This window comes from Cajanus cajan, chromosome 8, assembly GCF_000230855.2.
Source record: "Cajanus cajan strain Asha chromosome 8, NIPB_CcT2T_4, whole genome shotgun sequence".
Taxonomy (NCBI): Eukaryota; Viridiplantae; Streptophyta; class Magnoliopsida; order Fabales; family Fabaceae; genus Cajanus; species Cajanus cajan.
Genome location: NC_138524.1, coordinates 11,331,276 through 11,353,004, shown reverse-complemented (window position 1 = coordinate 11,353,004; position 21,729 = coordinate 11,331,276). Strand labels below are relative to the sequence as shown.

At 30.9% G+C, this 21,729-nt stretch overlaps 2 protein-coding genes across 4 annotated transcripts; one reads left to right on the top strand and one right to left on the bottom strand.

Moving 5' to 3' along the window:
• Positions 1–2,281: 2,281 nt before the first annotated feature.
• Positions 2,282–9,376, top strand: LOC109814239 (homeobox-leucine zipper protein HDG2). Of its 3 annotated transcripts, XM_083062211.1 has the most exons (14): positions 2,290–2,583; positions 2,703–2,894; positions 3,035–3,296; positions 3,733–3,988; positions 4,233–4,350; positions 4,444–4,632; positions 4,959–5,402; positions 5,526–5,627; positions 5,875–6,075; positions 6,237–6,411; positions 6,602–6,873; positions 7,706–7,801; positions 7,900–8,290; positions 8,929–9,376. In XM_083062211.1, exons 4-13 carry the CDS (start codon positions 3,777–3,779, stop codon positions 8,263–8,265), a joined length of 2,175 nt encoding a protein of 724 aa, XP_082918337.1. In that variant the 5' UTR covers positions 2,290–2,583; positions 2,703–2,894; positions 3,035–3,296; positions 3,733–3,776; the 3' UTR covers positions 8,266–8,290; positions 8,929–9,376. The 3 variants fall into 3 exon arrangements, with proteins under 3 accessions (XP_082918338.1, XP_082918337.1, XP_082918336.1); XM_083062212.1 differs by lacking the exon at positions 2,703–2,894 and having other exon boundaries at positions 2,282–2,583; positions 3,035–3,324; positions 3,763–3,988; XM_083062210.1 differs by lacking the exon at positions 2,703–2,894.
• Positions 9,377–15,865: 6,489 nt separating this feature from the next.
• On the bottom strand, positions 15,866–17,806 carry LOC109814253 (Transmembrane protein 97, Putative). Its single transcript, XM_083062550.1, has 2 exons — positions 17,338–17,806; positions 15,866–16,303 (listed from the first exon to the last, which is right to left on the bottom strand). The coding sequence occupies exons 1-2, from the start codon at positions 17,659–17,661 to the stop codon at positions 16,127–16,129; spliced, it is 501 nt and encodes a 166-aa protein (XP_082918676.1). The 5' UTR covers positions 17,662–17,806; the 3' UTR covers positions 15,866–16,126.
• Positions 17,807–21,729: the final 3,923 nt, after the last annotated feature.

Sequence of the window (21,729 nt, the reverse complement as noted above, 5' to 3'; positions counted from 1 at the left end):
TTTAAAACTTCTCTCATAAACTTTACTTATATAGAAACGAATGCAATTGAAGGTCACACCATGTATGTTATAAATATGGTGAAAATAAAATTTTCAATAAATATAATTTTATATTACTTTTCTAGTAATTCATGGAATATTTTTTTTGCATAATTAACTACGTATATAACTTTTTTGGATTCAAATTTCAATTACGTTTTTTAATTTTCATATAAGTGAATCTAATGTCACAATTTTTTAAGTCTTGAATAAATTAAAAATTGATTCAAAATGATGTCCTAAAATTAAACATGATCATTATTTTAAAATGACCAAATTAATTTAAATGTAAAAGATAAAAAAACAAATGAATATTTTAATAGATAAAAGACTAAAAATAAATATAAAAAATAAGATAAAAAAACACAAATATAATTTAACCATAAAAATAATTATACTAGAATATAAATTATTTATCATAAATATGAAATATAATTTATTACTTATTCAAATTTTAAATATATTTTATATAATGAAATATAGTATTTTATTTATATACATATATATTTTAATTTTTTTTGGTACATAGATGAAAAATATATATATTTAAAATTTTAGTTATATATAATAAATATTTAATATTAAAGTAATCCAATATTTAAAATTTTATTTTATATTATTAATTTGATTCAGTGGATAAATAAGTAAAAGCTTATAACAAATTATTTTTACCAAAAATGGAACTTGCATATTAGTGGAACAAATAATTATGTTAATAGTCAGCAAAAAAGTACAAATACGCTACCGCTATGTAAGAACCAAATTTCCTGAGTCAGATGCGGTTTCAAAATTAATATTTTCACTCATCATAAATTTTGTTCATTCGTACGTATATCTCGATAACACTCACCACATCAAATATAAAATATAGTGTATAGAGCAAAAAACATACTTCAATTGCAATTCCTTATAATACTGTACACAATTATTTGTTTAGAAAAATTAAATATTGCGTTACGAATTGACTTGCATGTTACACCACATTGTAATCGAATTATATTATAGTAGTATCTTGTGCAGATACTTTTAATATAAATTAAAATATCAAAAATATTTTTTAATTTTTTAATTTTAAAATATAAAAGAATAATTTTCAGTCAACAATTTTATTATTTGCTTAATAAATTTGAAAATATTTTATCGTGTTTAATGTTAATCAAAGAAAGTCATGTATTAATTAATTAAAGAAATAAAAAAGTAAGAACCTTTTTTTAGTTTTTTATACTAATAACTAGTTAAGGAAAAATTCCAATTTAACCTATTTCAATGAATAAAAATATATGATTTTGTAAAAATAAAAATGTATAAAAATTGTGTTTTATCACTCTTTAAAAAGGTTTATATTTATAATTTTATTAAATTATATCGACAAAAGATAATTTTTTTACACTATTATTTAATATAGATTAATATATGATAATATTATTCACTTATATGAAAATTATTTTAAAAATAATATTTAAAATGATTGATAATTATTTAATAGTAAAACACATTTTTTTATAATAATATATACAAATTAAACTCTTATATTTTTAATTCAGGAATGAATAAACTATCTCAATTCTCAAATCTTATTATACCAATTACCTAATTCCTTTAACTTAATTAATCAGTTAAATTATATCATATTACCTCAAGTTATTGGTAAGAAAAAAAAAGATTTGGATTTGAGTTTTATAAATGAAAAAAATAATAATTAAGAGTATCTTGTTAGAAATTAATCATCAACAAATTTGAGAAATATTACTAGCTACTATTATAGATTAATAGGCTTTGCTCCTTTTCTTAATATTTTTTTTCTCTCCTTACTTTCTGTTTATTATAGTAACTCTTACAGTGAATATTCCATCAAAAAAATTATCAATTACTGTACATCAAAGAATTACTTGAGTGACGCTGATAATCGCATCTGGTGAACAAAAACCTTTGATTAACGATGACATTAAAGGCATATTAAAATTACAGTAAAGTTCATTAAAAAAAATTGCAACAAATTTCAACCGATGACAGTCTCTGCAAACATAAGATACGTTCTCAATAGTTGAGAGTTGAGACTGATCCGAACGTAAGAAGGTATATAAATTAATGGAGTGGCACGCAGAATTAATTTGAAGACACCAACACTAAGCACTTGTTTGGTAGCCGTCATTCGTTGCATTACATTGCATTGCATTGCACCGTCAACGCTGAGAAAAGAAAAGCACGTCAAAAATTTATACACAAAAAATATGCTGCGTCTCTTTCTCTCTCCCCTCTCTCGCAATTACACCTCTTTTGCCCTCCATTAAATGCAATTGCACCCTCTCAATACGCTCTGCAATTACTCTTCGCTGCTTCCATCTGTTCCCCACTTCCCTCTCTCCTTCAATGCCCTTGTCCCTATCCTCTCTTTCTCTCTCTCTCTAACCTTCTTCATTCCTTACCATATAACCAACTTTATTACCATAACTCCCAAACCCTTTTCTTTTCAATGGGTTTATAGCACCAAAACAGATCTACACCTTCATCTTCTTTCTCTGCTACTAGTACTACCACTCAAGGGTAAGTTAAAAGTAAAACTTGGTTCTTACGTTTTCCTAAGGTCACTCACTGGTTTTCCAAGGGTACGTTTTGTACTTTTTTTTCATCATGGGTTCTAACATTTTTTCCGGGTGAACTAGGGCTGGGGGAGTGTGAAAAGGGACATTAGGTCAAGAAAAAAAAATCCTGAAATATTGGAAGCGTTGTGGACTTGTGGGGTTCTCCGAGATCTTCGTTGGAGTTATGTTTTGTTTTGAGAAAGTTTTGATTTTGTTTTGTGAAAAGGCAAGATCAGAAAAAGGGCAATGATATTTCCTTGCTTCTTAATCCATGTAATGATATATGCGTTGTAGGGTATATTTGTTTTGAACTTTTGATGTTTTTTTTTTGTTCTCTTGGAGGTCACGTTTGTATGTCTGAGTTTTTTTTTGGTAGTAACACACTGACTCGGTTTGACATTGCCACCTGACAGAATCCAAGAGCTAAACTCTTCTTCTCTACCAAGGACTTCAAAAAACTTCAGCAACCCTTGCTCAGAGAGTGATAAGAGAGAGAAAGAAAGAGAGAGAGAGTTAATTATTCATATACTAGTTGGTGGTGATTTTGACTTTTGAGGTATGTGAAATATGCCAACCGGAATTATGATTCCGGCGAGAAACATGCCCTCGTTGATACAAAGGAACAACAACGTTGGTGGGTTTGGATCATCTTCACCTTTTAGTATTCTTACCCAGGTTGGTGCTTATAACTTTTCACTTTCTCTTTCAACTTTCAACTCATTTTGACACTCACTTTTTATTTATTTATTTATTCTCCACCTCTTCAATTCATCCTTTAGATTAAAATTTCGAAACAAAATTGACGCATCATTTTTTTCCCACTTTTTTACGCTCTCCTTCACGACACAACTCCAAACAACCCCTTTTTTTTTGCACAACCGGGCGAAATATCCTTCTCGATATTAGAAAGTCGCGTTTTCCCCAAAACTGCGTTATTTTCTCAGAAAAAAGTCAAAAGAGAAAAAAATTACATCCAGTTTAAAAAGAGAAAAGAAAAGGAATTCCTAGAAAACGTTAATCAGGAATAAAAAAATATTTGTGACTTCGTGTCTTTTTCTGTGAGTGTACCGTACTATACTACTACTACATGTGTTATTGTGTGTTTTGTTAGATTGAAAAACCATAAGGCTCCGGAAACCTTAAAGATCTGCAGCAATGTTCCAGTCGAACCTGATGGAGGCGTTGGAGATGGGTCAGAACACTTCTGAGAGTGAGGTTCCTCGAATCCGTGAAGATGAGTTCGACAGTGCCACCAAGTCTGGTAGTGAAAACCATGAAGGTGCTTCTGGTGAAGACCAAGACCCTCGTCCCAACAAAAAGAAACGTTACCACCGCCACACCCAGCACCAGATCCAGGAAATGGAAGCGTAAGTTACCCCAAAAATACCCTAACTCCTTCCTTTTTTCGTTACATCTTTCACCGCTAGAGTCGTATAAGGGACGAAGTTATTCTATCAAATATTAATGTAGTTTTATATTCACGAGACTCGAACCGGAGATCACTGGTTAAGCTGAAGTAATTCTGTTAACTCCATCTTCTTTGTCATGTGCCATGATACAATTAATTTTTTTAATATTTAGAAAAAAATGATTGAATTTTGTTTTTTGCAGTTTTTTCAAGGAGTGTCCTCACCCAGACGACAAGCAAAGGAAGGAGCTGAGCAGGGAGTTAGGGTTAGAGCCATTGCAGGTTAAGTTTTGGTTTCAGAACAAGCGTACTCAGATGAAGGTATATTATATCTTTGGTGCATAAATATATATGTTAGGTTTTTCCTTTTTGTGTGTTGTTTGTGAAGGGGGTGGTGGTGTTTTGTTGTTGCAGACACAACACGAGCGGCATGAGAATACACAGCTTAGAACCGAAAACGAGAAGCTTCGAGCAGATAACATGAGGTATAGGGAGGCTCTCAGCAATGCTTCGTGTCCTAATTGTGGTGGACCAACCGCTATAGGAGAAATGTCATTCGATGAACATCACCTAAGGCTTGAAAATGCACGGCTAAGAGAAGAGGTACATCAATTAAATAGGCAACATTTTATGTAACTATATATATGTATTTAATATATATGTCTTTTAATTATTCTAGCTACTCGATGGTCCAAGCTAAAAAGGACCTTGATAAAAATAAATAATTAAAGAGTATTCAACTCATAAGATTAGCTGACAAGGACCTAACATATTAAGCAAGGGTCCTAATAGAGTTAGGTGGTATTTTTTTTTCTCCTGATCCATGAATGTATTCCTCGCACAGCGGACAACAAATAATTAATCTGCATTCATATTTTTTTGATTATTCTTTGACATTTTTTGATATGTTTTGTTGTTTTTATTTTCAGATCGATAGGATTTCAGCAATTGCTGCAAAGTATGTAGGGAAGCCTGTGGTGAACTATTCAAATATTTCTCCTTCTCTTCCTCCTCGTCCACTAGAACTTGGGGTTGGTGCTGGTTTTGGAGGCCAACCAGGGATTGGTGTGGACATTTATGGTGCTGGTGACCTTCTTAGGTCAATTAGTGGACCCACCGAAGCTGATAAACCAATAATCATAGAGCTAGCCGTTGCAGCTATGGAAGAGCTCATTGGGATGGCACAAATGGGTGAGCCTCTTTGGCTAACTACCCTTGATGGCACTTCCACTATGCTAAATGAGGATGAGTACATCAGGTCCTTCCCTCGAGGAATTGGCCCTAAACCCTCTGGCTTCAAATGTGAAGCTTCTAGAGAAACCGCTGTTGTTATCATGAACCATGTCAACCTCGTTGAGATTCTCATGGATGTGGTATATGTTTCTGTTTTCTTACTCACTTCAGTATTTTGTGCTTGTGAAATGCATTATATTATTATTATTTCAAGCTTCTATGGCTTCTCTAGCTTTAACTTTTGGTTCCTTTGTACTTTTCAGAACCAATGGTCCACAGTGTTCTCTGGTATAGTCTCAAGAGCCATGACCCTGGAGGTTCTATCAACAGGGGTGGCCGGGAACTACAATGGTGCCTTACAAGTGGTACATATTTATTGTACAGTTTAACTTACTATCACCGCAAATGATGCAATTAAATACAAGAATAATATTTTATTTTATTTCTAATTATATTTCTTCATTTTTCCATACATAACTTATCACATCTATTATATTTTTCTTTTTTCCCTTTTTATCTTTCTCTTACTTTCTTTTACATGTGTAAACCTCATTTTGGGTGTATGTTTATCGGAATTTTGAATACTAATGAACTAATTGTTTGATTCTGCAGATGACATCAGAACTACAACTACCTACACCTCTTGTGCCAACTCGTGAGAGTTATTTTGTAAGGTATTGTAAGCAGCATGCTGATGGGACTTGGGCAGTTGTGGATGTGTCGTTGGATAATTTGCGCCCTAGTCCTTCAGCCAGATGTAGAAGAAGGCCTTCTGGTTGCTTAATTCAAGAAATGCCAAATGGCTATTCAAAGGTAAGATTTATTGAAATTATGAGACCAAAACGGGTACTTCGACATTTCCTATAGCTACTACTTATGGGAGGTTGAAGCCTAGTGCACTAGGTCGTACTTTTTGTTTTAATTATTTTGTTTTATTTTCATGTTCTTAATGTGGCTTAATCTCTATGACTTAGGTCACATGGATTGAGCACGTGGAAGTGGATGACAGGGGTGTTCATAATCTTTACAAACAGCTTGTTAGCTCTGGACATGCATTTGGAGCAAAACGTTGGGTTGCAACCTTAGATCGACAATGTGAAAGGCTTGCTAGTGCTATGGCAACAAACATTCCCACCGTAGATGTCGGAGGTATAAATAAATGCTCACATTTTTTTTTTCTACTTATGAAATGTTCAATTAAATATAATATAAACATTAGCTAATGATAATATGTGAAAAATGTTGTGCTACAAAGCATGTTGTTAGCATTCTAATTGAAGGGTTAGGGGACAATTCTGTGTCATGAAATTAACTTTTATGATTCTTACAATGCTGATAGTGATAACAAACCAAGAAGGGAGAAAGAGCATGATGAAGCTAGCTGAAAGAATGGTTATAAGCTTTTGTGCCGGTGTGAGTGCTTCCACTGCTCACACATGGACAACACTCTCTGGAACAGGAGCTGATGATGTAAGGGTGATGACCAGAAAGAGTGTAGATGACCCTGGAAGACCTCCCGGCATAGTTCTCAGTGCAGCCACTTCTTTTTGGCTTCCAGTTCCACCCAAACGAGTCTTTGACTTTCTCCGTGACGAAAACTCTAGGAATGAGGTAACTTATAATAACGTTTTAGGCTGCATTATTGTGTGTTCATAGGCCAATTATTAATTAATAGACAACCTTCATGTGGTAATCTTGCTTACTAGGTGAATTTATTCGCATGAATTTCTCCCTTATGTTTTGACTTGCCTAGTTTTTACACCAATTAGTCAATTCCTTTCTATCAAATGCTTTGGATTACGTATCTTTTTCAAATTACCAAAGACAGCATGATGGTTACGCCTCCTTTTTAATAAAGGTTGGGGATGTGTTAGATGAAAAAATGTTAGGTAGAATAACGATAGATAGCTAATTTTTCACACAAGCTAATTTGCATTTAGCCGATGTTTGTTGTCTAATTGGTCGCATTTCATTTTCTGTGCACCTATGTTTTCTTATTCTATTGATGTAAAGTGATGTTTCTCGACAAAATCTGTACCGGGAATCGTTATGTTAGATGGGAAACATCATTTCCATTTTTTACACGTCCTTTCACAAACTAAATTTGGAAAACATCAACTTCTCTAGGAAAAAGATTATCATTTTTAAGCTGTACACATTTAAATCAACGTGATCTTAAGAAAACTTGCTTTTATTAAGAAAAATAGAATATAGTGTTATTTACCGAAAAATTGTCATGCATATAGTAAAGATATTGATTTTTTTAATAATTACTTTAGAAGATATATTTAGACTAAATTTTTTTAATAGTGCATGAAAGTTAATTTCATTCTTAAATTAAAATATAAAACCATGTGTCTGGGTTAGTCCTAATTTCTTGATCTTCATATCTTTTATTTTTTGTTTGTCATTTTAACATTGTTAACCCCTTTAAACAACACAGTGGGACATTCTTTCCAATGGTGGAGTTGTTCAAGAAATGGCACACATAGCAAATGGAAGAGATACTGGAAACTGTGTCTCTCTACTACGAGTAAATGTATGTTATTAATATCTCACATTTATATTTCCTATTTATCTATTTCCATATAAACCGATTGAAGTGTGACTAAACAAAATTATATTAAAACCATGTAGAGTGCGAATTCAAGCCAGAGCAACATGTTGATATTGCAAGAGAGTTGCACCGATACAACCGGTTCTTTTGTCATTTATGCACCGGTGGATATTGTTGCCATGAATGTGGTTCTAAATGGAGGAGATCCAGATTATGTTGCTCTTCTTCCTTCAGGGTTTGCTATTCTGCCAGATGGGACAACAACGCATGGTAGTGGTATTGGTGAATCTGGACCTGGTGGATCTCTTCTTACTGTTGCCTTTCAAATATTGGTTGATTCGGTTCCTACTGCTAAGCTTTCTCTTGGATCTGTTGCTACTGTCAACAATCTCATTGCATGCACTGTTGAGAGAATCAAGGCTTCCTTGTCCGGTGAAGGTGCTTAAGCTTCAAGACTTTGGATTCAGTGTGGTATGCTCACGAACCTATCCAATGTTAACACATGCACGTGTGCACTCACTTCAAGTTTTTATTAAAAACTGATACAATACACCCTTATTGACTTTAATGTAGTTTTTAATTAAAAAAATTTGTTACATATAATTTCTTAACCAGTAAAACTTTTTTTTTATTTATTAAATCATGTGTGCATGATTGGGGGAGGTTTATCTAAAGGAAATAATTATTACTTAAAAATTTGAAAGATTTTTCAGAAAATTATAAAATTTAAATTATTATTTAGTCTGATTTTGTGATGAATGAAGCTGTGTAATTCATATAATTGACTACCTAGGGAAAAAAGTTTAATTTGTTATTTATGATATGTTTATCTAAAGGAAAAAGATTTGTAGACATCTCTACTCTAGATAACACCTAGTAAAGAAAGATAGAGAAATGTGGGTATCATAAATGATAGATTTTAATAATAGTAATGTTTAAAATGGAAAAGTGTATACTAATCATTTTTACTTTCATGAAGAAAAAAAAAATTAAACATGGGCATGCTTGTTTTGTCATGTATATATGAAACTCATGGACATGCACCTAGACTTGTTTCTGGTAGTTATGCTAATGTTCTTAATTTTTTGTTGGTAATTACTCTTTTGCAGTTTGAAAGAAGGGATGAAAGGTTGTGGAGATTAAATGAAAAGGTGGTGAGGATCTTCGGGTTACATTACAAAGATTAGGGAGAAGTCAAGAGCGCACCTTGCATGATCCCTTCTCAGCACTTACCCCAAAAGAGTTGTGAGAGGATTAAGGTTCGGGAATTGACTTCCCTAGATACAATAGTAAACGTTGAGAGCGATTAATTATTATGACCTTGCTACCCTTTACCATTTCCGAGACTACATAACTAGCTAGCTAGGATTAACCTTTTCAGTAACTAGGGTTTAACTTTTGATGTAAACTCTTGTCTTCTTTTTCAATTCTTATTTTGTGTGATTTAATTAGAAGTAGTAGTAGTAGCATGCTCCGGCACTAGTTGGTGGGAAGTTTGCATCAATACACCACCACCACCTTTTTTAAAGGTTAATTTGAAATTGATGTGTTCCTTTATGCGATTAGTTGACACTCGGTAACATGATTAACTGATCAAGACTTGTAATTTTGCATTCGTTGCTGAAATGTTTACCAACGTTAGTGGCATATTGTAAAATTAACAAAGGTAGAAAGTAAAGTTTCTTAAATTAATGTCGAATTGTGAAAAGGTTATTAATTAATTCCCGCGTCAAACTGACATTTTTTTTAATTTTAATATCTAATATGAGCTGTTAAAAGACAAATTGTGTCCATGTAAATATGACAGATTTTTTTAGATATTGAATTTTAAAATTATTGTAATTTTTATTCCTACAAATATTAGAATTTTTTTTACCTAATGTAATAAATGTCATTGTAGGTATTACGTGTCAATGGTGGTCAATTTTTATTTTTTTATACGACTCTTTATTTAATGTGCCTGAATTTTGTTTATATAAACTTTTTAAAAATATTCATATTGGAGAAAATAATAAAGTAAAGTTGAATATAGTTAAAATAAACTTCGACATTTTAACTTCTACAGAAATTCTTTCATCAAATTTCTCCAAAATTTTAGGTGCATAAATTTCTTAAATAGTAATAATTGTGGTATTTTATTATTAAATATTGTATGTAATAAATTTAAATAAAATTATAAGTATATTATATTTATTAAGCTTAATTTGATAAATTAATATACATATATTTAATGAAATAAGACTTTGTATATGGATTCAAATATATTATTTTTATTTATAAATAAAAATTAATAAAATTTAATAACCAACTAAACATATTTATACACAGTATTTTTTTTGTTATTATTTTTTTTAAAGAGATTATGAAACATACTCGACTTGAACATAGTGGAATGAGTTATATCTCATATTAAACCAAAAAATATTTATATATATATATATATATATATTAGTTCATTTCTTAATTTCTATTCATCATTCTTATTTAATATATATAAGTCACTATAAATTTATTTATATTTAACTATATATTTAAAAAATTTATATTTTATTCATAATTGTTTGTAAAACATTTCAGAGTAAATATAAATAAATATATATATATATATATATATATATATATATATATATATATATATATATATATATATATATATATATATATATATATATATATATATATATATATATATATATATATATATATATATATATATATATAGCATGGGAAGGGGGTGATTCAACAATAAAGCCTATAGCTAAATCTTTTCAAATATGTGCTGGTATTGGCAAGGGTTGAAACAATTCAATTGGTAAAGAAGTTGTGGTTTTGGCTTGTTGACAAAGTAAATAGTTTTGGACAAAAGTTTTAATATCATGTTGTATACTTTGCTAATAAAATTGAGAAGAAACTCTAGCCATAGCCCAGGCAATCCCTACATGTTCCCCCAATAGGAGAATTATGAAATTCATTCAAAACTTGTTGGATAACAGAATGGTTAGAAGGAAGAATCAACCTTTGCTTTCAATACAGTAACTGATCTTAAGCATAATAATGTAGTTGAGGAAGAGTGCCTTGAATACATAAGTGAAGTATTTCAGATAAGATGGGATCAACAACAATCATAGCTCACACTTGAGGAATGATATCCCACTAAGGTTGAGAAATAGCCAGAAAAAAGGATCGAGATAAGGCATCTGCTGCAAGATTGTGACAACCAAGCTTATGTTTGATGGTGAATCATATCCAAGGAATCTATGAAGCCATGCTTGTTGCTCAGGGGTTTGTATGGATTTATTAGTGAGGCTGTGCAAGCTCTACTGATCTGTTCTAATAATAAATTTATGTCCCAATAAGTAATGACAAAATTTAACTATAGCTTCTGTAATGGCATAAAACTCCCTCACATAGGTTGATTATTTTTGCATTCTTGGAGATGACTTTTTTGAAAAAAAATGCAATGGATGGTGGTCCTAACCAAGAATAGCATCGATACCAATACTAGAAGCGTCAATTTTTAGGATGAAAGGCTTATTAAAGTTTGGAAGGGCCAATACAATTGCCTCAATAATATCGCGATTTAGATTTTGAAAAGCTTTGTTAGCAGCAGAGTCCCAATGGAAAATGTCTTTCTTTAAGAGATTAGTTAATGAGGTAGTGACAACCACATACCCTTTGATAAATCTCTGATAATACCTCGTGAGTCTTAGGAAACCTCTAAGTTGTTTAAGGGAAGTTGGTAATTTCCAATCTAAAACAACTTTGATTTTATGTTGATCCATGGTTACTCTATTCTCCAAAATTGTATGACCAAGATAATCAACTTCCTCCAAGCCATATTAGCATTTGGATAGCTTGGCAAAAAGGTGGTGATGTTGAAGTATTTTCAAAACAGCTTCTAAATGTTGCAAATGGGATGACCAAGATGGGTTATAAACCAGTATGTCATCAAAGAATACCAACATCGATTTTTGAAGTAGCCCTTGAAACACATAATTCATTAAGTTTTGAAAAGTGGTAGGTGCGTTGGTGAGGCCAAATGGCATGTCAAGTCATTCATAGTGGCCTTGTTAGGTCCGAAAAGCTATTTTAAATCTGTCCTCTGAAGATACAAGTATTTAATGGTATCCCAATTGAACATCCAACTTAGAAAAATATTTAGCTCCAAAGAGTTCATCAAGTAACTTATCAATAGTTGGAATAGAAAAGGAATTTTTACTGTAATGGTGTTTAAGGCTCTATAATCAGTTCAAAAATGTCATGTCTCATCCTTTTTTTTACCAAAAGAACTAGGGAGGAAAAAGGACTAGAGCTTGGAACTATTATTTCCTCATGTAACATCTCATCCACCATGTTCTCAATCTATTCCTTATGGATATGAGGGTATCTATAGGAACAGACCCTAATAGGTTGGCTACCCAGAATTAAGGGAATAACATGGTTGTGAGACTGGTCCGAGGGTAAACCAATGTGTTTGTCAAACACCTTTCTGTAGGAGTACAACAAAAAGGGTCAAATCTGAATGAATTTCAATAGGGAAATCAAGCCACTGATCATGAGGGACATCTTGTGACTAAAATTATAGGGTATAAATTTATGCAATGGCATGAGTGTGGCACATCCATCTGATATGGTGAAACTGAGCTGAACTTGGTAATTTAGATTGATCCCCATGTAATATAAAGAACTCTCCCTCCAAATAAAACTTCAAAGTTAAAGCATTATAGTCCGAGACATGAGGTCCCAATGTAGCAAGCCAAGTAGCACTTAAGACCACATCCTCACCAGATACAGGAAGCAAATAAATTAGCAATCTAAGAGTATGCCCCTAAATTGTGACCTTGACTTTTGTGACCAATCCTTCAACCATGAGAGAATTTCCATTACCAATCAGTACTTTAAAATTGGTAACGGGCTCAATAGGTAACTTCAAAAAATGAGCCAAGTGAGGTTGTAATAAATTGTTTGAGCTCCCACTATCAAGCAAGATTTGAATAGTGACACTGTTTATAGAACCTTGCAATCTCATAGTTTCCGACCCAAAGGAAACATTTAGGGCATTGAAAGAAATATGATGTTCAGGGTGAACAACAGCATAAGGGACTATTAAGTCAAGAGATTCTGATTCTGGAGGTGGAACATCAATTTCTTCTACATGAAGTAAAAGGTATTGTTTGTTGGGATAACGATGTGTAGGTGAAAATTTTTCATCACATGTGTAACAAAGGCCCTTCTCATGCCAGAGCTGCATTTCAACCGGGGAAATGCATTTGATATTCAATGGTTTAGGTGGTTGGGTAAAGGGTTTTGGGGAAGGGGTAGGCAGAATGACAGGTAAAGAGTGACTTTTTTTTTTTGTGTTTGGGTATGTAGAGGTATTTGGGTTAAAGTTTCTAGAAGAATTGGTGGTAGAATATGGTTTGGTGGAGGTGGAATATTTTTCCTCAGAGCTTTGCAAGGGACACAACCTTAAGGAGGGAATTAGGACTCTAGGCAATCACATCACGTCTGATATCAAGTTTTAACCCACTGATGAAGCAATCATATAATGCATATACAATGATCCCTTTAACTTTGTTATCCACAACAATAAATTCAGTATAATAATCATTCATCGCACCTAAGGTAGAACGAGAAGATTCAAATAGAGAAGGACCAAACTCCAATTCTAATGCTCGAGTAAATGCAACCCATGAATGGAATGGATTATTCGGACTCATAATCTAAAACCAAGGAACCACGTCCTTGTCCATGTGCACCACAAAAATCATTAAACGTTGTAAATTTGAAGTGGAATAATACGTAAAAAGGAATTGTTTAGCCTTGAATATCCATTGCAACACATTAGACCCATCAAAGCATGCAAAACCTAGCTTGATATTGCGCACCTGAAATGGTTGGGAGCTCCTTATCATCGCATTTGAGTTTGAACCACCAATGGATATGTACTAGTCAGATTCTCGAGAGTTGATTCAAACTTAGCAAGTTTGTCTGTATAAGCTTGATCCTATTTTTCATGAGTTCCAAAAGCTTCTTGACGTTAGTATCCAACTCCTTCAGGCAAGTATTTTCAACCATGGTAGAGATGAAAACACCAAACGTAAGGGAGTAGCAAATGAACAAGAAATATTGTATTGTATTATGTATCAAAATGAGTTTCTTACAAGGAGAAGGCTAATATTGAGGTAGTGATAGCGGTTACAGAATTATGATATAAGAGAAATAGAGAAACAATGAATAAGAACAGAGGCAAAGAGAATCCTAGAGAGAGCCAGAGGAAGTAGACGAATCACAATCTTTTTCTTTCCTTTTTTATTTTCCATATTTTTCTTTTATATCTATTTCATTTTTCAAATGTAATCATTGAGCGCGGAGTTAGTTATTCTTTTCCTCTCACTTTTGCGATTCACATAGATTGGATCACTCTCATCCATGTGTGTGTCCCACATGTGTAACTATATCCGTGTGCACCTTACTTGCCACAATTTTTTCTGCACTCATGACAGTCTCGAGGGCAATGGACGTCATGGATTCTTAAAGAACCCAAAAACTCATCATTTTTTAGTTGGGAAGATTGTACAGTAATTTCATGTTATTCTCTTTTTGTTGTACACTTTACTAAAATCTGAAGACCTTGTGAGGTTAATTTGCAACCTTCCAAAGATTTCCTCTACGGTCTTATCATCTTGACAAGCTCATATTGCCCAGATAACAGAATGGTCTTGGTATGTTTAACATTGTTTGTTCCCTCAAGAGCGTGAGCCAAGATATTTTACATTTCTTTGGCAGGTTTGCGTTGACTCCATTCTTCTTTGGGGGGAGAGAAATCCAAGAGAGTCTTGATAAACATTTTCATCCTATCTTTCTACAAAGGAAAAAATGCTGAGGAAAATATTTACGGTGACATCGAGTAAAAACTGGTCTTTGACTAATTATTATGATTTGTATACAATTGCATTAGATACCATATAAAGGACCCATTTATTTATATGGGTAAATCAAAGTATCTCCCAGCAGAAAATTAAAGATTAATCATTCGAAATATTGGGACCCATTTACAATATTAACTTCTAACAAATATCTGCCTGCTGTCAAAAAAATAAATAAATACATAAATATTTGTCCATACACACAGATTAGAGATTAAATCTGTAATTACATGCATGAGAGATAAATTATCTATCAACTATTATATCTCATATTAATCATTTATTTTAATAAGGGATAGAGCCTAATTAAAACTATGAAAACCAATATGAAATATTGAACAGCAATAGAGTTGTCATTCAAGAATAAACGTACCTGTGGTCATTCACCAGTCATGGTTTCTAAATTCTGACAAGTGTACAGAAAGTTGTGAAAATTGATGATATAATGCATTGATGATTTTGCTGGGCTTTTAATATCCTCACAATAATAGTTATTAAAGCTATCGTAACTTAAAATGTATTAATAGTCAGAAACAGGTGTTCAACTGATTTGTGTAACAAGAATAGTTAGTGACAAGAAAACTATAGTACGACTTGATACCTTAATAGGATTTTGAAGTGTACAATGATTTGGATGTAGTGTTTTATTTCTTTTAAAACACACCACCTAAAGTCAGCATTTAGGTGCACCTCATGTCACTCAAGCAATTCATAAATATGTAGGGAATTTGCTTTCTCTACTTATATTTAGGACATGTTTGAAAAAACTTTTTCAGAAATACTTAAAGAAGTTTTTTTAGAAATACTTATAATAAGAGAGAAAAATAAAAAGAAGAATTGAAATAAGTTTCTTCATTAGTTAAAATTAACTTATGTATGAGTTAAAAATAAGATTTTAAAGAAATTAATAGAAGAAAACTTCTACAAATTAGCTTATGTACAAGTTAATTTCAACTAATAAAGAAACTTATTTTATTTTACTTCTTATTTTTCTCTCCTTAAAATGTTTCTAGAGAAATTTACTCAAATAGACCTTTATTCTTTTTCTATTGTTTGTTCTCTGCCTTAATTTTTATTTCTGGGTCTGTTGTCACCAGCAGAATACACATGTAGAAGGTATAAACAACTAATCCAAGTAGCAAGAATTTTATTTATTCTTGTATCAAATATGCAACAACATGATGGAATTTGATGTTCTCCTGAACCCTGATACAAAATCTTTTACTCAGTTATGCAATCAAAGGGGACTCCTAATTAAATAAAAAAAACATACAAAATTTTGGTTACAGGAGGGGGCCTTGGCATGCTTCATCACCTCACACCTACAGTCATGCTTCTTCTCTTTCCATTTTCTCATGTTTGATTCATGCTCACAGTTTCAAGCTCGCTTTTTCCTTGCCAGTGCAGGTCTTTTGCCTGAAGTTGATTTGGATGAACAACATGTGAGCAAACCTCGCAGCATAGCCAGAACACCCAAACCCAGGAAAGAGGCATACACTGTCAATAGCTTTTCAGATGCCCTCTTGGAACCCATCATTTCTGATAATATAGCAGCCTGCAAAAACAACCAAAATCTCATTGTTAAACCATCCATGGAAGGGATGAAGACACTACTATTACATTAATACATTCAAACTTCCAACTTCAGTGAAACAAATGCCATTGTAAAAAGTCAAATCAGAGAGGTTACACTTTGGTAGTATAATTAACACCTTAGCAACATCTAATTGTCAGAGAAGCCGTGCAATACATCAAGACCATAGTTTCTGAGTAAATTTAAATCCAAGCATACAAAGTTGCATACAAGCAATTATTGCTTCCATTATATTTAGACAGCAAACAACATAATCAATTCAACATGATCTAACTGCTGCAAACGCCAACAGAACGCAGGAGAAACGACCCTTTCCCCCCCTAGCACAATGTATGATAAATAACAAATAAAATCTCCATAGAAAGAGCATGTTTGGGAATATGATTAATTCACACCATTTAAGCAACTTGTTAGGGAAAAAAAAAATGTTTGAAACAACTAAAATTTGTGAACAGTGTTTTTTCTTTTCTGAAAAGTAAACTGTTATCATGAATATGAAAATTTAAAACTAGTGATTATTTTTCAATAGCTGATTTTCTATATAAAAACTGATTTGTTGTTGTATCTAAATGAAATTAAATATTTCAAAATTGTTTCTCAGCATACTTTTCAAACAAATTTCATTCCAATTATTATTGATTATACATTTAATCAATTATTGAAAAAATATAATTTTCACGACTTTCCCATAGAAAATGAATGTCACGAGACAACAGTCCAATGGACGAGGATGAATCTAATAACAACAAACATAATCATGCAAACAAATGTAGTGATTCTAAATGAGTGGTTTCTAGTAACATAATAAAGTTTGACTTTTTCTTGATCCAAACATCAGACAAGAGAATATTATCCGTTTTCTCTCCTCCCCCACAAGCCTAATCATTCATACAACAACATGATCCACATAAACACGTGATCCTATCAATCAAAGACAGAAACCTTGTACAAGCAAAAACAGAATTGAAAGTTGATTTAGATAGATAGATAGATACCATGGAGGTAGTGACAGAGACACCATAGATCAAGCAAGTGGTGTTGAACCAAGGCTTGGAAGTGAGAATGGCATAGAAGTTGAGAATTGCAAGGGGCCATTGGAAGAGAAGCTCGAGCCAAACAAGACCTACGAAGAAGTGGGGCTTCTCAGCGATAAGGTAATCATCGTAGTTGTGGGTGTAGTGCTCCTTGAGTTGGACGAGGATGTCGGGGAAGTAAGAGAGAGGGAGACATGTTTGAGCATCGATGAGAGGAGCCACCACAGTTATGAGGAGGAAGAAGAGAAAGAGAATGGCGTCTACTAGCTTCAACACAACACCCATTTGTTAATTCGTGGAATTGATGCTTCTGAGGGCACAGAACGAAGATTGGAGGAACCAAAGAGAGATGGGTTGTAGGAAAAGAGGGATCTTGGAGCCTGGAATTGGAAATTGGAAATACCCCAACACTTGGACTTTGAATGTTGTATTGTATTGTATTGTATGGATCCTAATTTTTTTTTCATTAAAAAATAAAATATGTATTTCCTTAAAATAGTGTAATGGGTTTTTAAGGTTTGAACTAAATGGCACATACATAGGCATATCGGCACATTTTTTTAATCCCTCTAAAATATAATTTTTTTCTACAAATAATTTTAAGTAAATAAATAATATTTATTTTAAGGATTTATAAAAAAAAATTAAAGATATTATACACTAATATGATATTATTAACAATTATTAGCAATATTTAGGCTTAATTACATTTTTGATCCATCAAATATTGTAATCGTACAATTTTAGTCTCTCTTATTAAAAATTTAATAAATTTTAATATATATATATATACAATATTTTAAAGTTATACAATTATTTATCTATTCAAGTTAACTTATATTATAATTTTTGTTAATATATCAAATGATATATATTTATTATTATTAAATAAATAAAATTTATATATTATTATTTTTATAATATTACTGATAAATTAATATCAATAATATTATTAGTATACTTATAGGTAAACTAACAATTTGATAAATATAACTTATTATATATTAATATACTTTTAAAAATATAAGTATATTAATTACAAATATACATATTTTATCTAATATATTTATATTTTTGTAAAAGTATATTAATAAATACTAAGTTATATCAAATTATTAGTTTATCCATAAATATATTAAAAATATTATTGATATTAATTTATTAGTAATATTAAAATACTAATAATATATAAATTTTATTTATTTAGTAATAATAAATATATATCATTTGATACATTAACAAAAATTATAATATACGTTAATATAAATAAGAAAACAATTGTATAATTTTAAATCATTATATATATATATATATTAAAATTTTAAAATTATTAAATTTTTAATGAGAAAGATTAAAATTGTATAATTATGATATTTGAGAAACTAAAATTGTTCAATTAAAAATAAAAGGATTAAAATTATACAATTACAGTCTTTTAAGAACTAAAATTACTTAATTTAAATCTTGGGTATCAAAATTGCACAATTATAATTTTTTTTTGAAACACACAATTATAATACTTGAGAGATCAAAAACACAATTAAGCCTAACACTTAAGATGATCAATTGATTTTTTAATAAATAAATAATTAAAAATTATGAAAGAACATATGCACAAAATTTTGATGATGTCAAAGCATTGTAAAAACTAAAAGGTCAAGTTAGAACAAGTTGACCAAGAAGTAAAATCTCAAGTAATAACTAGGCAATTCTTGACTACTTAGCTTAATATGTAAAATGAACTTTTAGAAATTGCAAATTATTACTTGGCCACTAAAACTATAATTTCAAGAAAACCTCAAATAATCTTTTTGAATATAAGAGTAAGTTTTTTTTATATTTTTTAAAGGAAAGTAAAAAACGTGTTCAAAAAGATTTTACAAAAATATTTTTGACTGAAAATTAGAAGTTTCCTATAATCAAAAGTTTGTGTAACAAATAAAGTTATATTTGTCTCGTACTCGATTACCAGCTTAAGTAATCGATTACCAGAACAAGGAAACTTCAAAGTTTAAATTTAAAATACAAAATTGTGTTCTTGTAATCGATTACCAGACCTTGTAATCGATTACTAGAAGAGGGAACTTAAAAAATTTGAATTTAAAAAGATACAACGTTTCAATTTTTGAACTTAAAAATCATTGTAATCGATTACCAAGCTTTGTAATCGATTACTAGAGTATCTTTTCTGAAAAATTATAGAGAGTTACAACTCTTCATGAAAAGACACAACCTAAGAAATAATTGTCTATGAATGCATATAATTTTTCAGAAGAGGGTTACGAACTTTATTGTGAAAAAGTCATATACAAAAATTTCTTGGCCAAATTCATTTGCATTATTCTAAAGAGTTCATTAAGATCTTAAAGGTGCAATATCTACTCTTAAAAGAGAGTTATTATGTAATTCGCACTTGATCATTTGATTTGTGAAGGAGAAATGGTTGTTCTCCTTGTTGTTTTTGAATATCAACACAAGGAAAGGGTATTCCAAGATGTTGGAGGATTCAAGTCTTGTAAGTACTACAAGAATAGTGAAAATCTCAAGTTGGAGACTTGAGTACTGGATGAGTGGATGTAGGCAAGATTGACCGAACCAGTATAAAATCAAGTTTACAATTCTTCTTCCCTACACTTTTATTTACTTGATATTTAATTGTGGTTGAGTAATTTTTGTATCATTACATACATTTTGTTTAAGTAATTAAATTTTTTAGAAGGCATCTCTAAAAACTCATAAAGGAAGAAAAATAAGATAACTTAATTCACCCCGCCCTCTTAAATTATACGAGGCTACTTGACTAACAAAAATGCGTATAATAATATAGACTAAAAATAATGGTTATAAATTTTATAGGGATGAAAAAAAATTTACAATTACCAAAATTAAAACTTGTTCATTTTGTATGCATTAAAAACATATTTAAGTTTTTCTTTAATTTTTTTATTTTTTAAATCATGACTCATTTTATTCTACTGAAATCTCGAAATTAAATTGTGAATTTACATCATTTCATCACGAACTTCTTTATGATATATTATTGTTATTAATCTATTTTTTAATATTTAGTGATTTCTAAAGATAATTCATACTATTATGTTTAGTCATTTTTTTAAAAATTAGGTGCACAATTATGTGTATGTTTTATGATATAGTTATAATTATAAGTCAGCAAAATTTTCATAATTATATGTCAATTTGAATTAATGAAATGAAATATTAAATAATTTTTAAATTTTTAATTTATAGACTTAATCTATGTACTAAAAAAATTTAATTTAACAATTAAATTATTAAAATTTAATATTAAACATAAATTTATTGTGTAAAGTAAATATAAGTAAATTTACTTTTGAAATAATCATATCCTTCTTCATAATATAACTTTTAAAAAAAAACATAAATATAATTTTATATTAGTTGTCTGAGTTCTTCCTGACTTGGACGGATGAGGTTTTAGACCGTGAATGACTTCCGCATCCTCATAGAAGCCTAGGAGTAGGGGTGGGTATACGGACCGGTCTGACCCGTTTAAGGCTCGGTCCATAAAATCCGCGTTTTATACGGGCTGGATAAGTCCGGTCCGTAAAATAAATGGACTTATTTTTTAAGTTCGTATTCGACTTGCCAAAATCCGCGGATAACGGACCAGTCAGCGGACCTAAATAATGGTTCAAAAAAATAAATTTTAAAAAAGTAAAAATACATAAAATTAGAAGAAAAAATATTTTTTTTATTTATAAGCTAAATTTTATCATACTAAAACTTATCAATGGTTTAAAATACTAAATATTAAAATATTTAAATAAAAATAATTACAAATACTTAAATAATAGTACCAAACTTTCAATAATAAAAGCATCAAAATGTCATAAAAATAATTCAAATGACAAATACATATCAACTAAACATAATTTTAATGTCATAATAATTTAAAAAATTAAATACACAACTTAATATTAAAATTGTAATATTTAAAAATATTAATTAGTGAAGTTCGCGGACTAGCCCGCAAGCTCACAGATTAAATCCGCCAAGTCGGCGAACTTCACGGGCCGGGCTCAAAAATTAAACATAGTCATACAGATTTGAAAAAATCAGGTCCGTTATTCGCGAAATTCGCGGACTTACGGACCGGTCCGCGGACCCAGGTCCATCTACCCACCCCTACCTAGGAGCCATCTACCACTATCCCGATCTCTCAATGACGTTGTTGGCATTCATCTACCCCTACATTGTATTTTAATCTTATTTTATTATCTTATTATATAAATTTATTAATTTAAAGTAGTTTTTTTTATAAAAAAAATATCTGCTCAAATCAAGATTAATTTAGTAAATTTAAGTCCACTC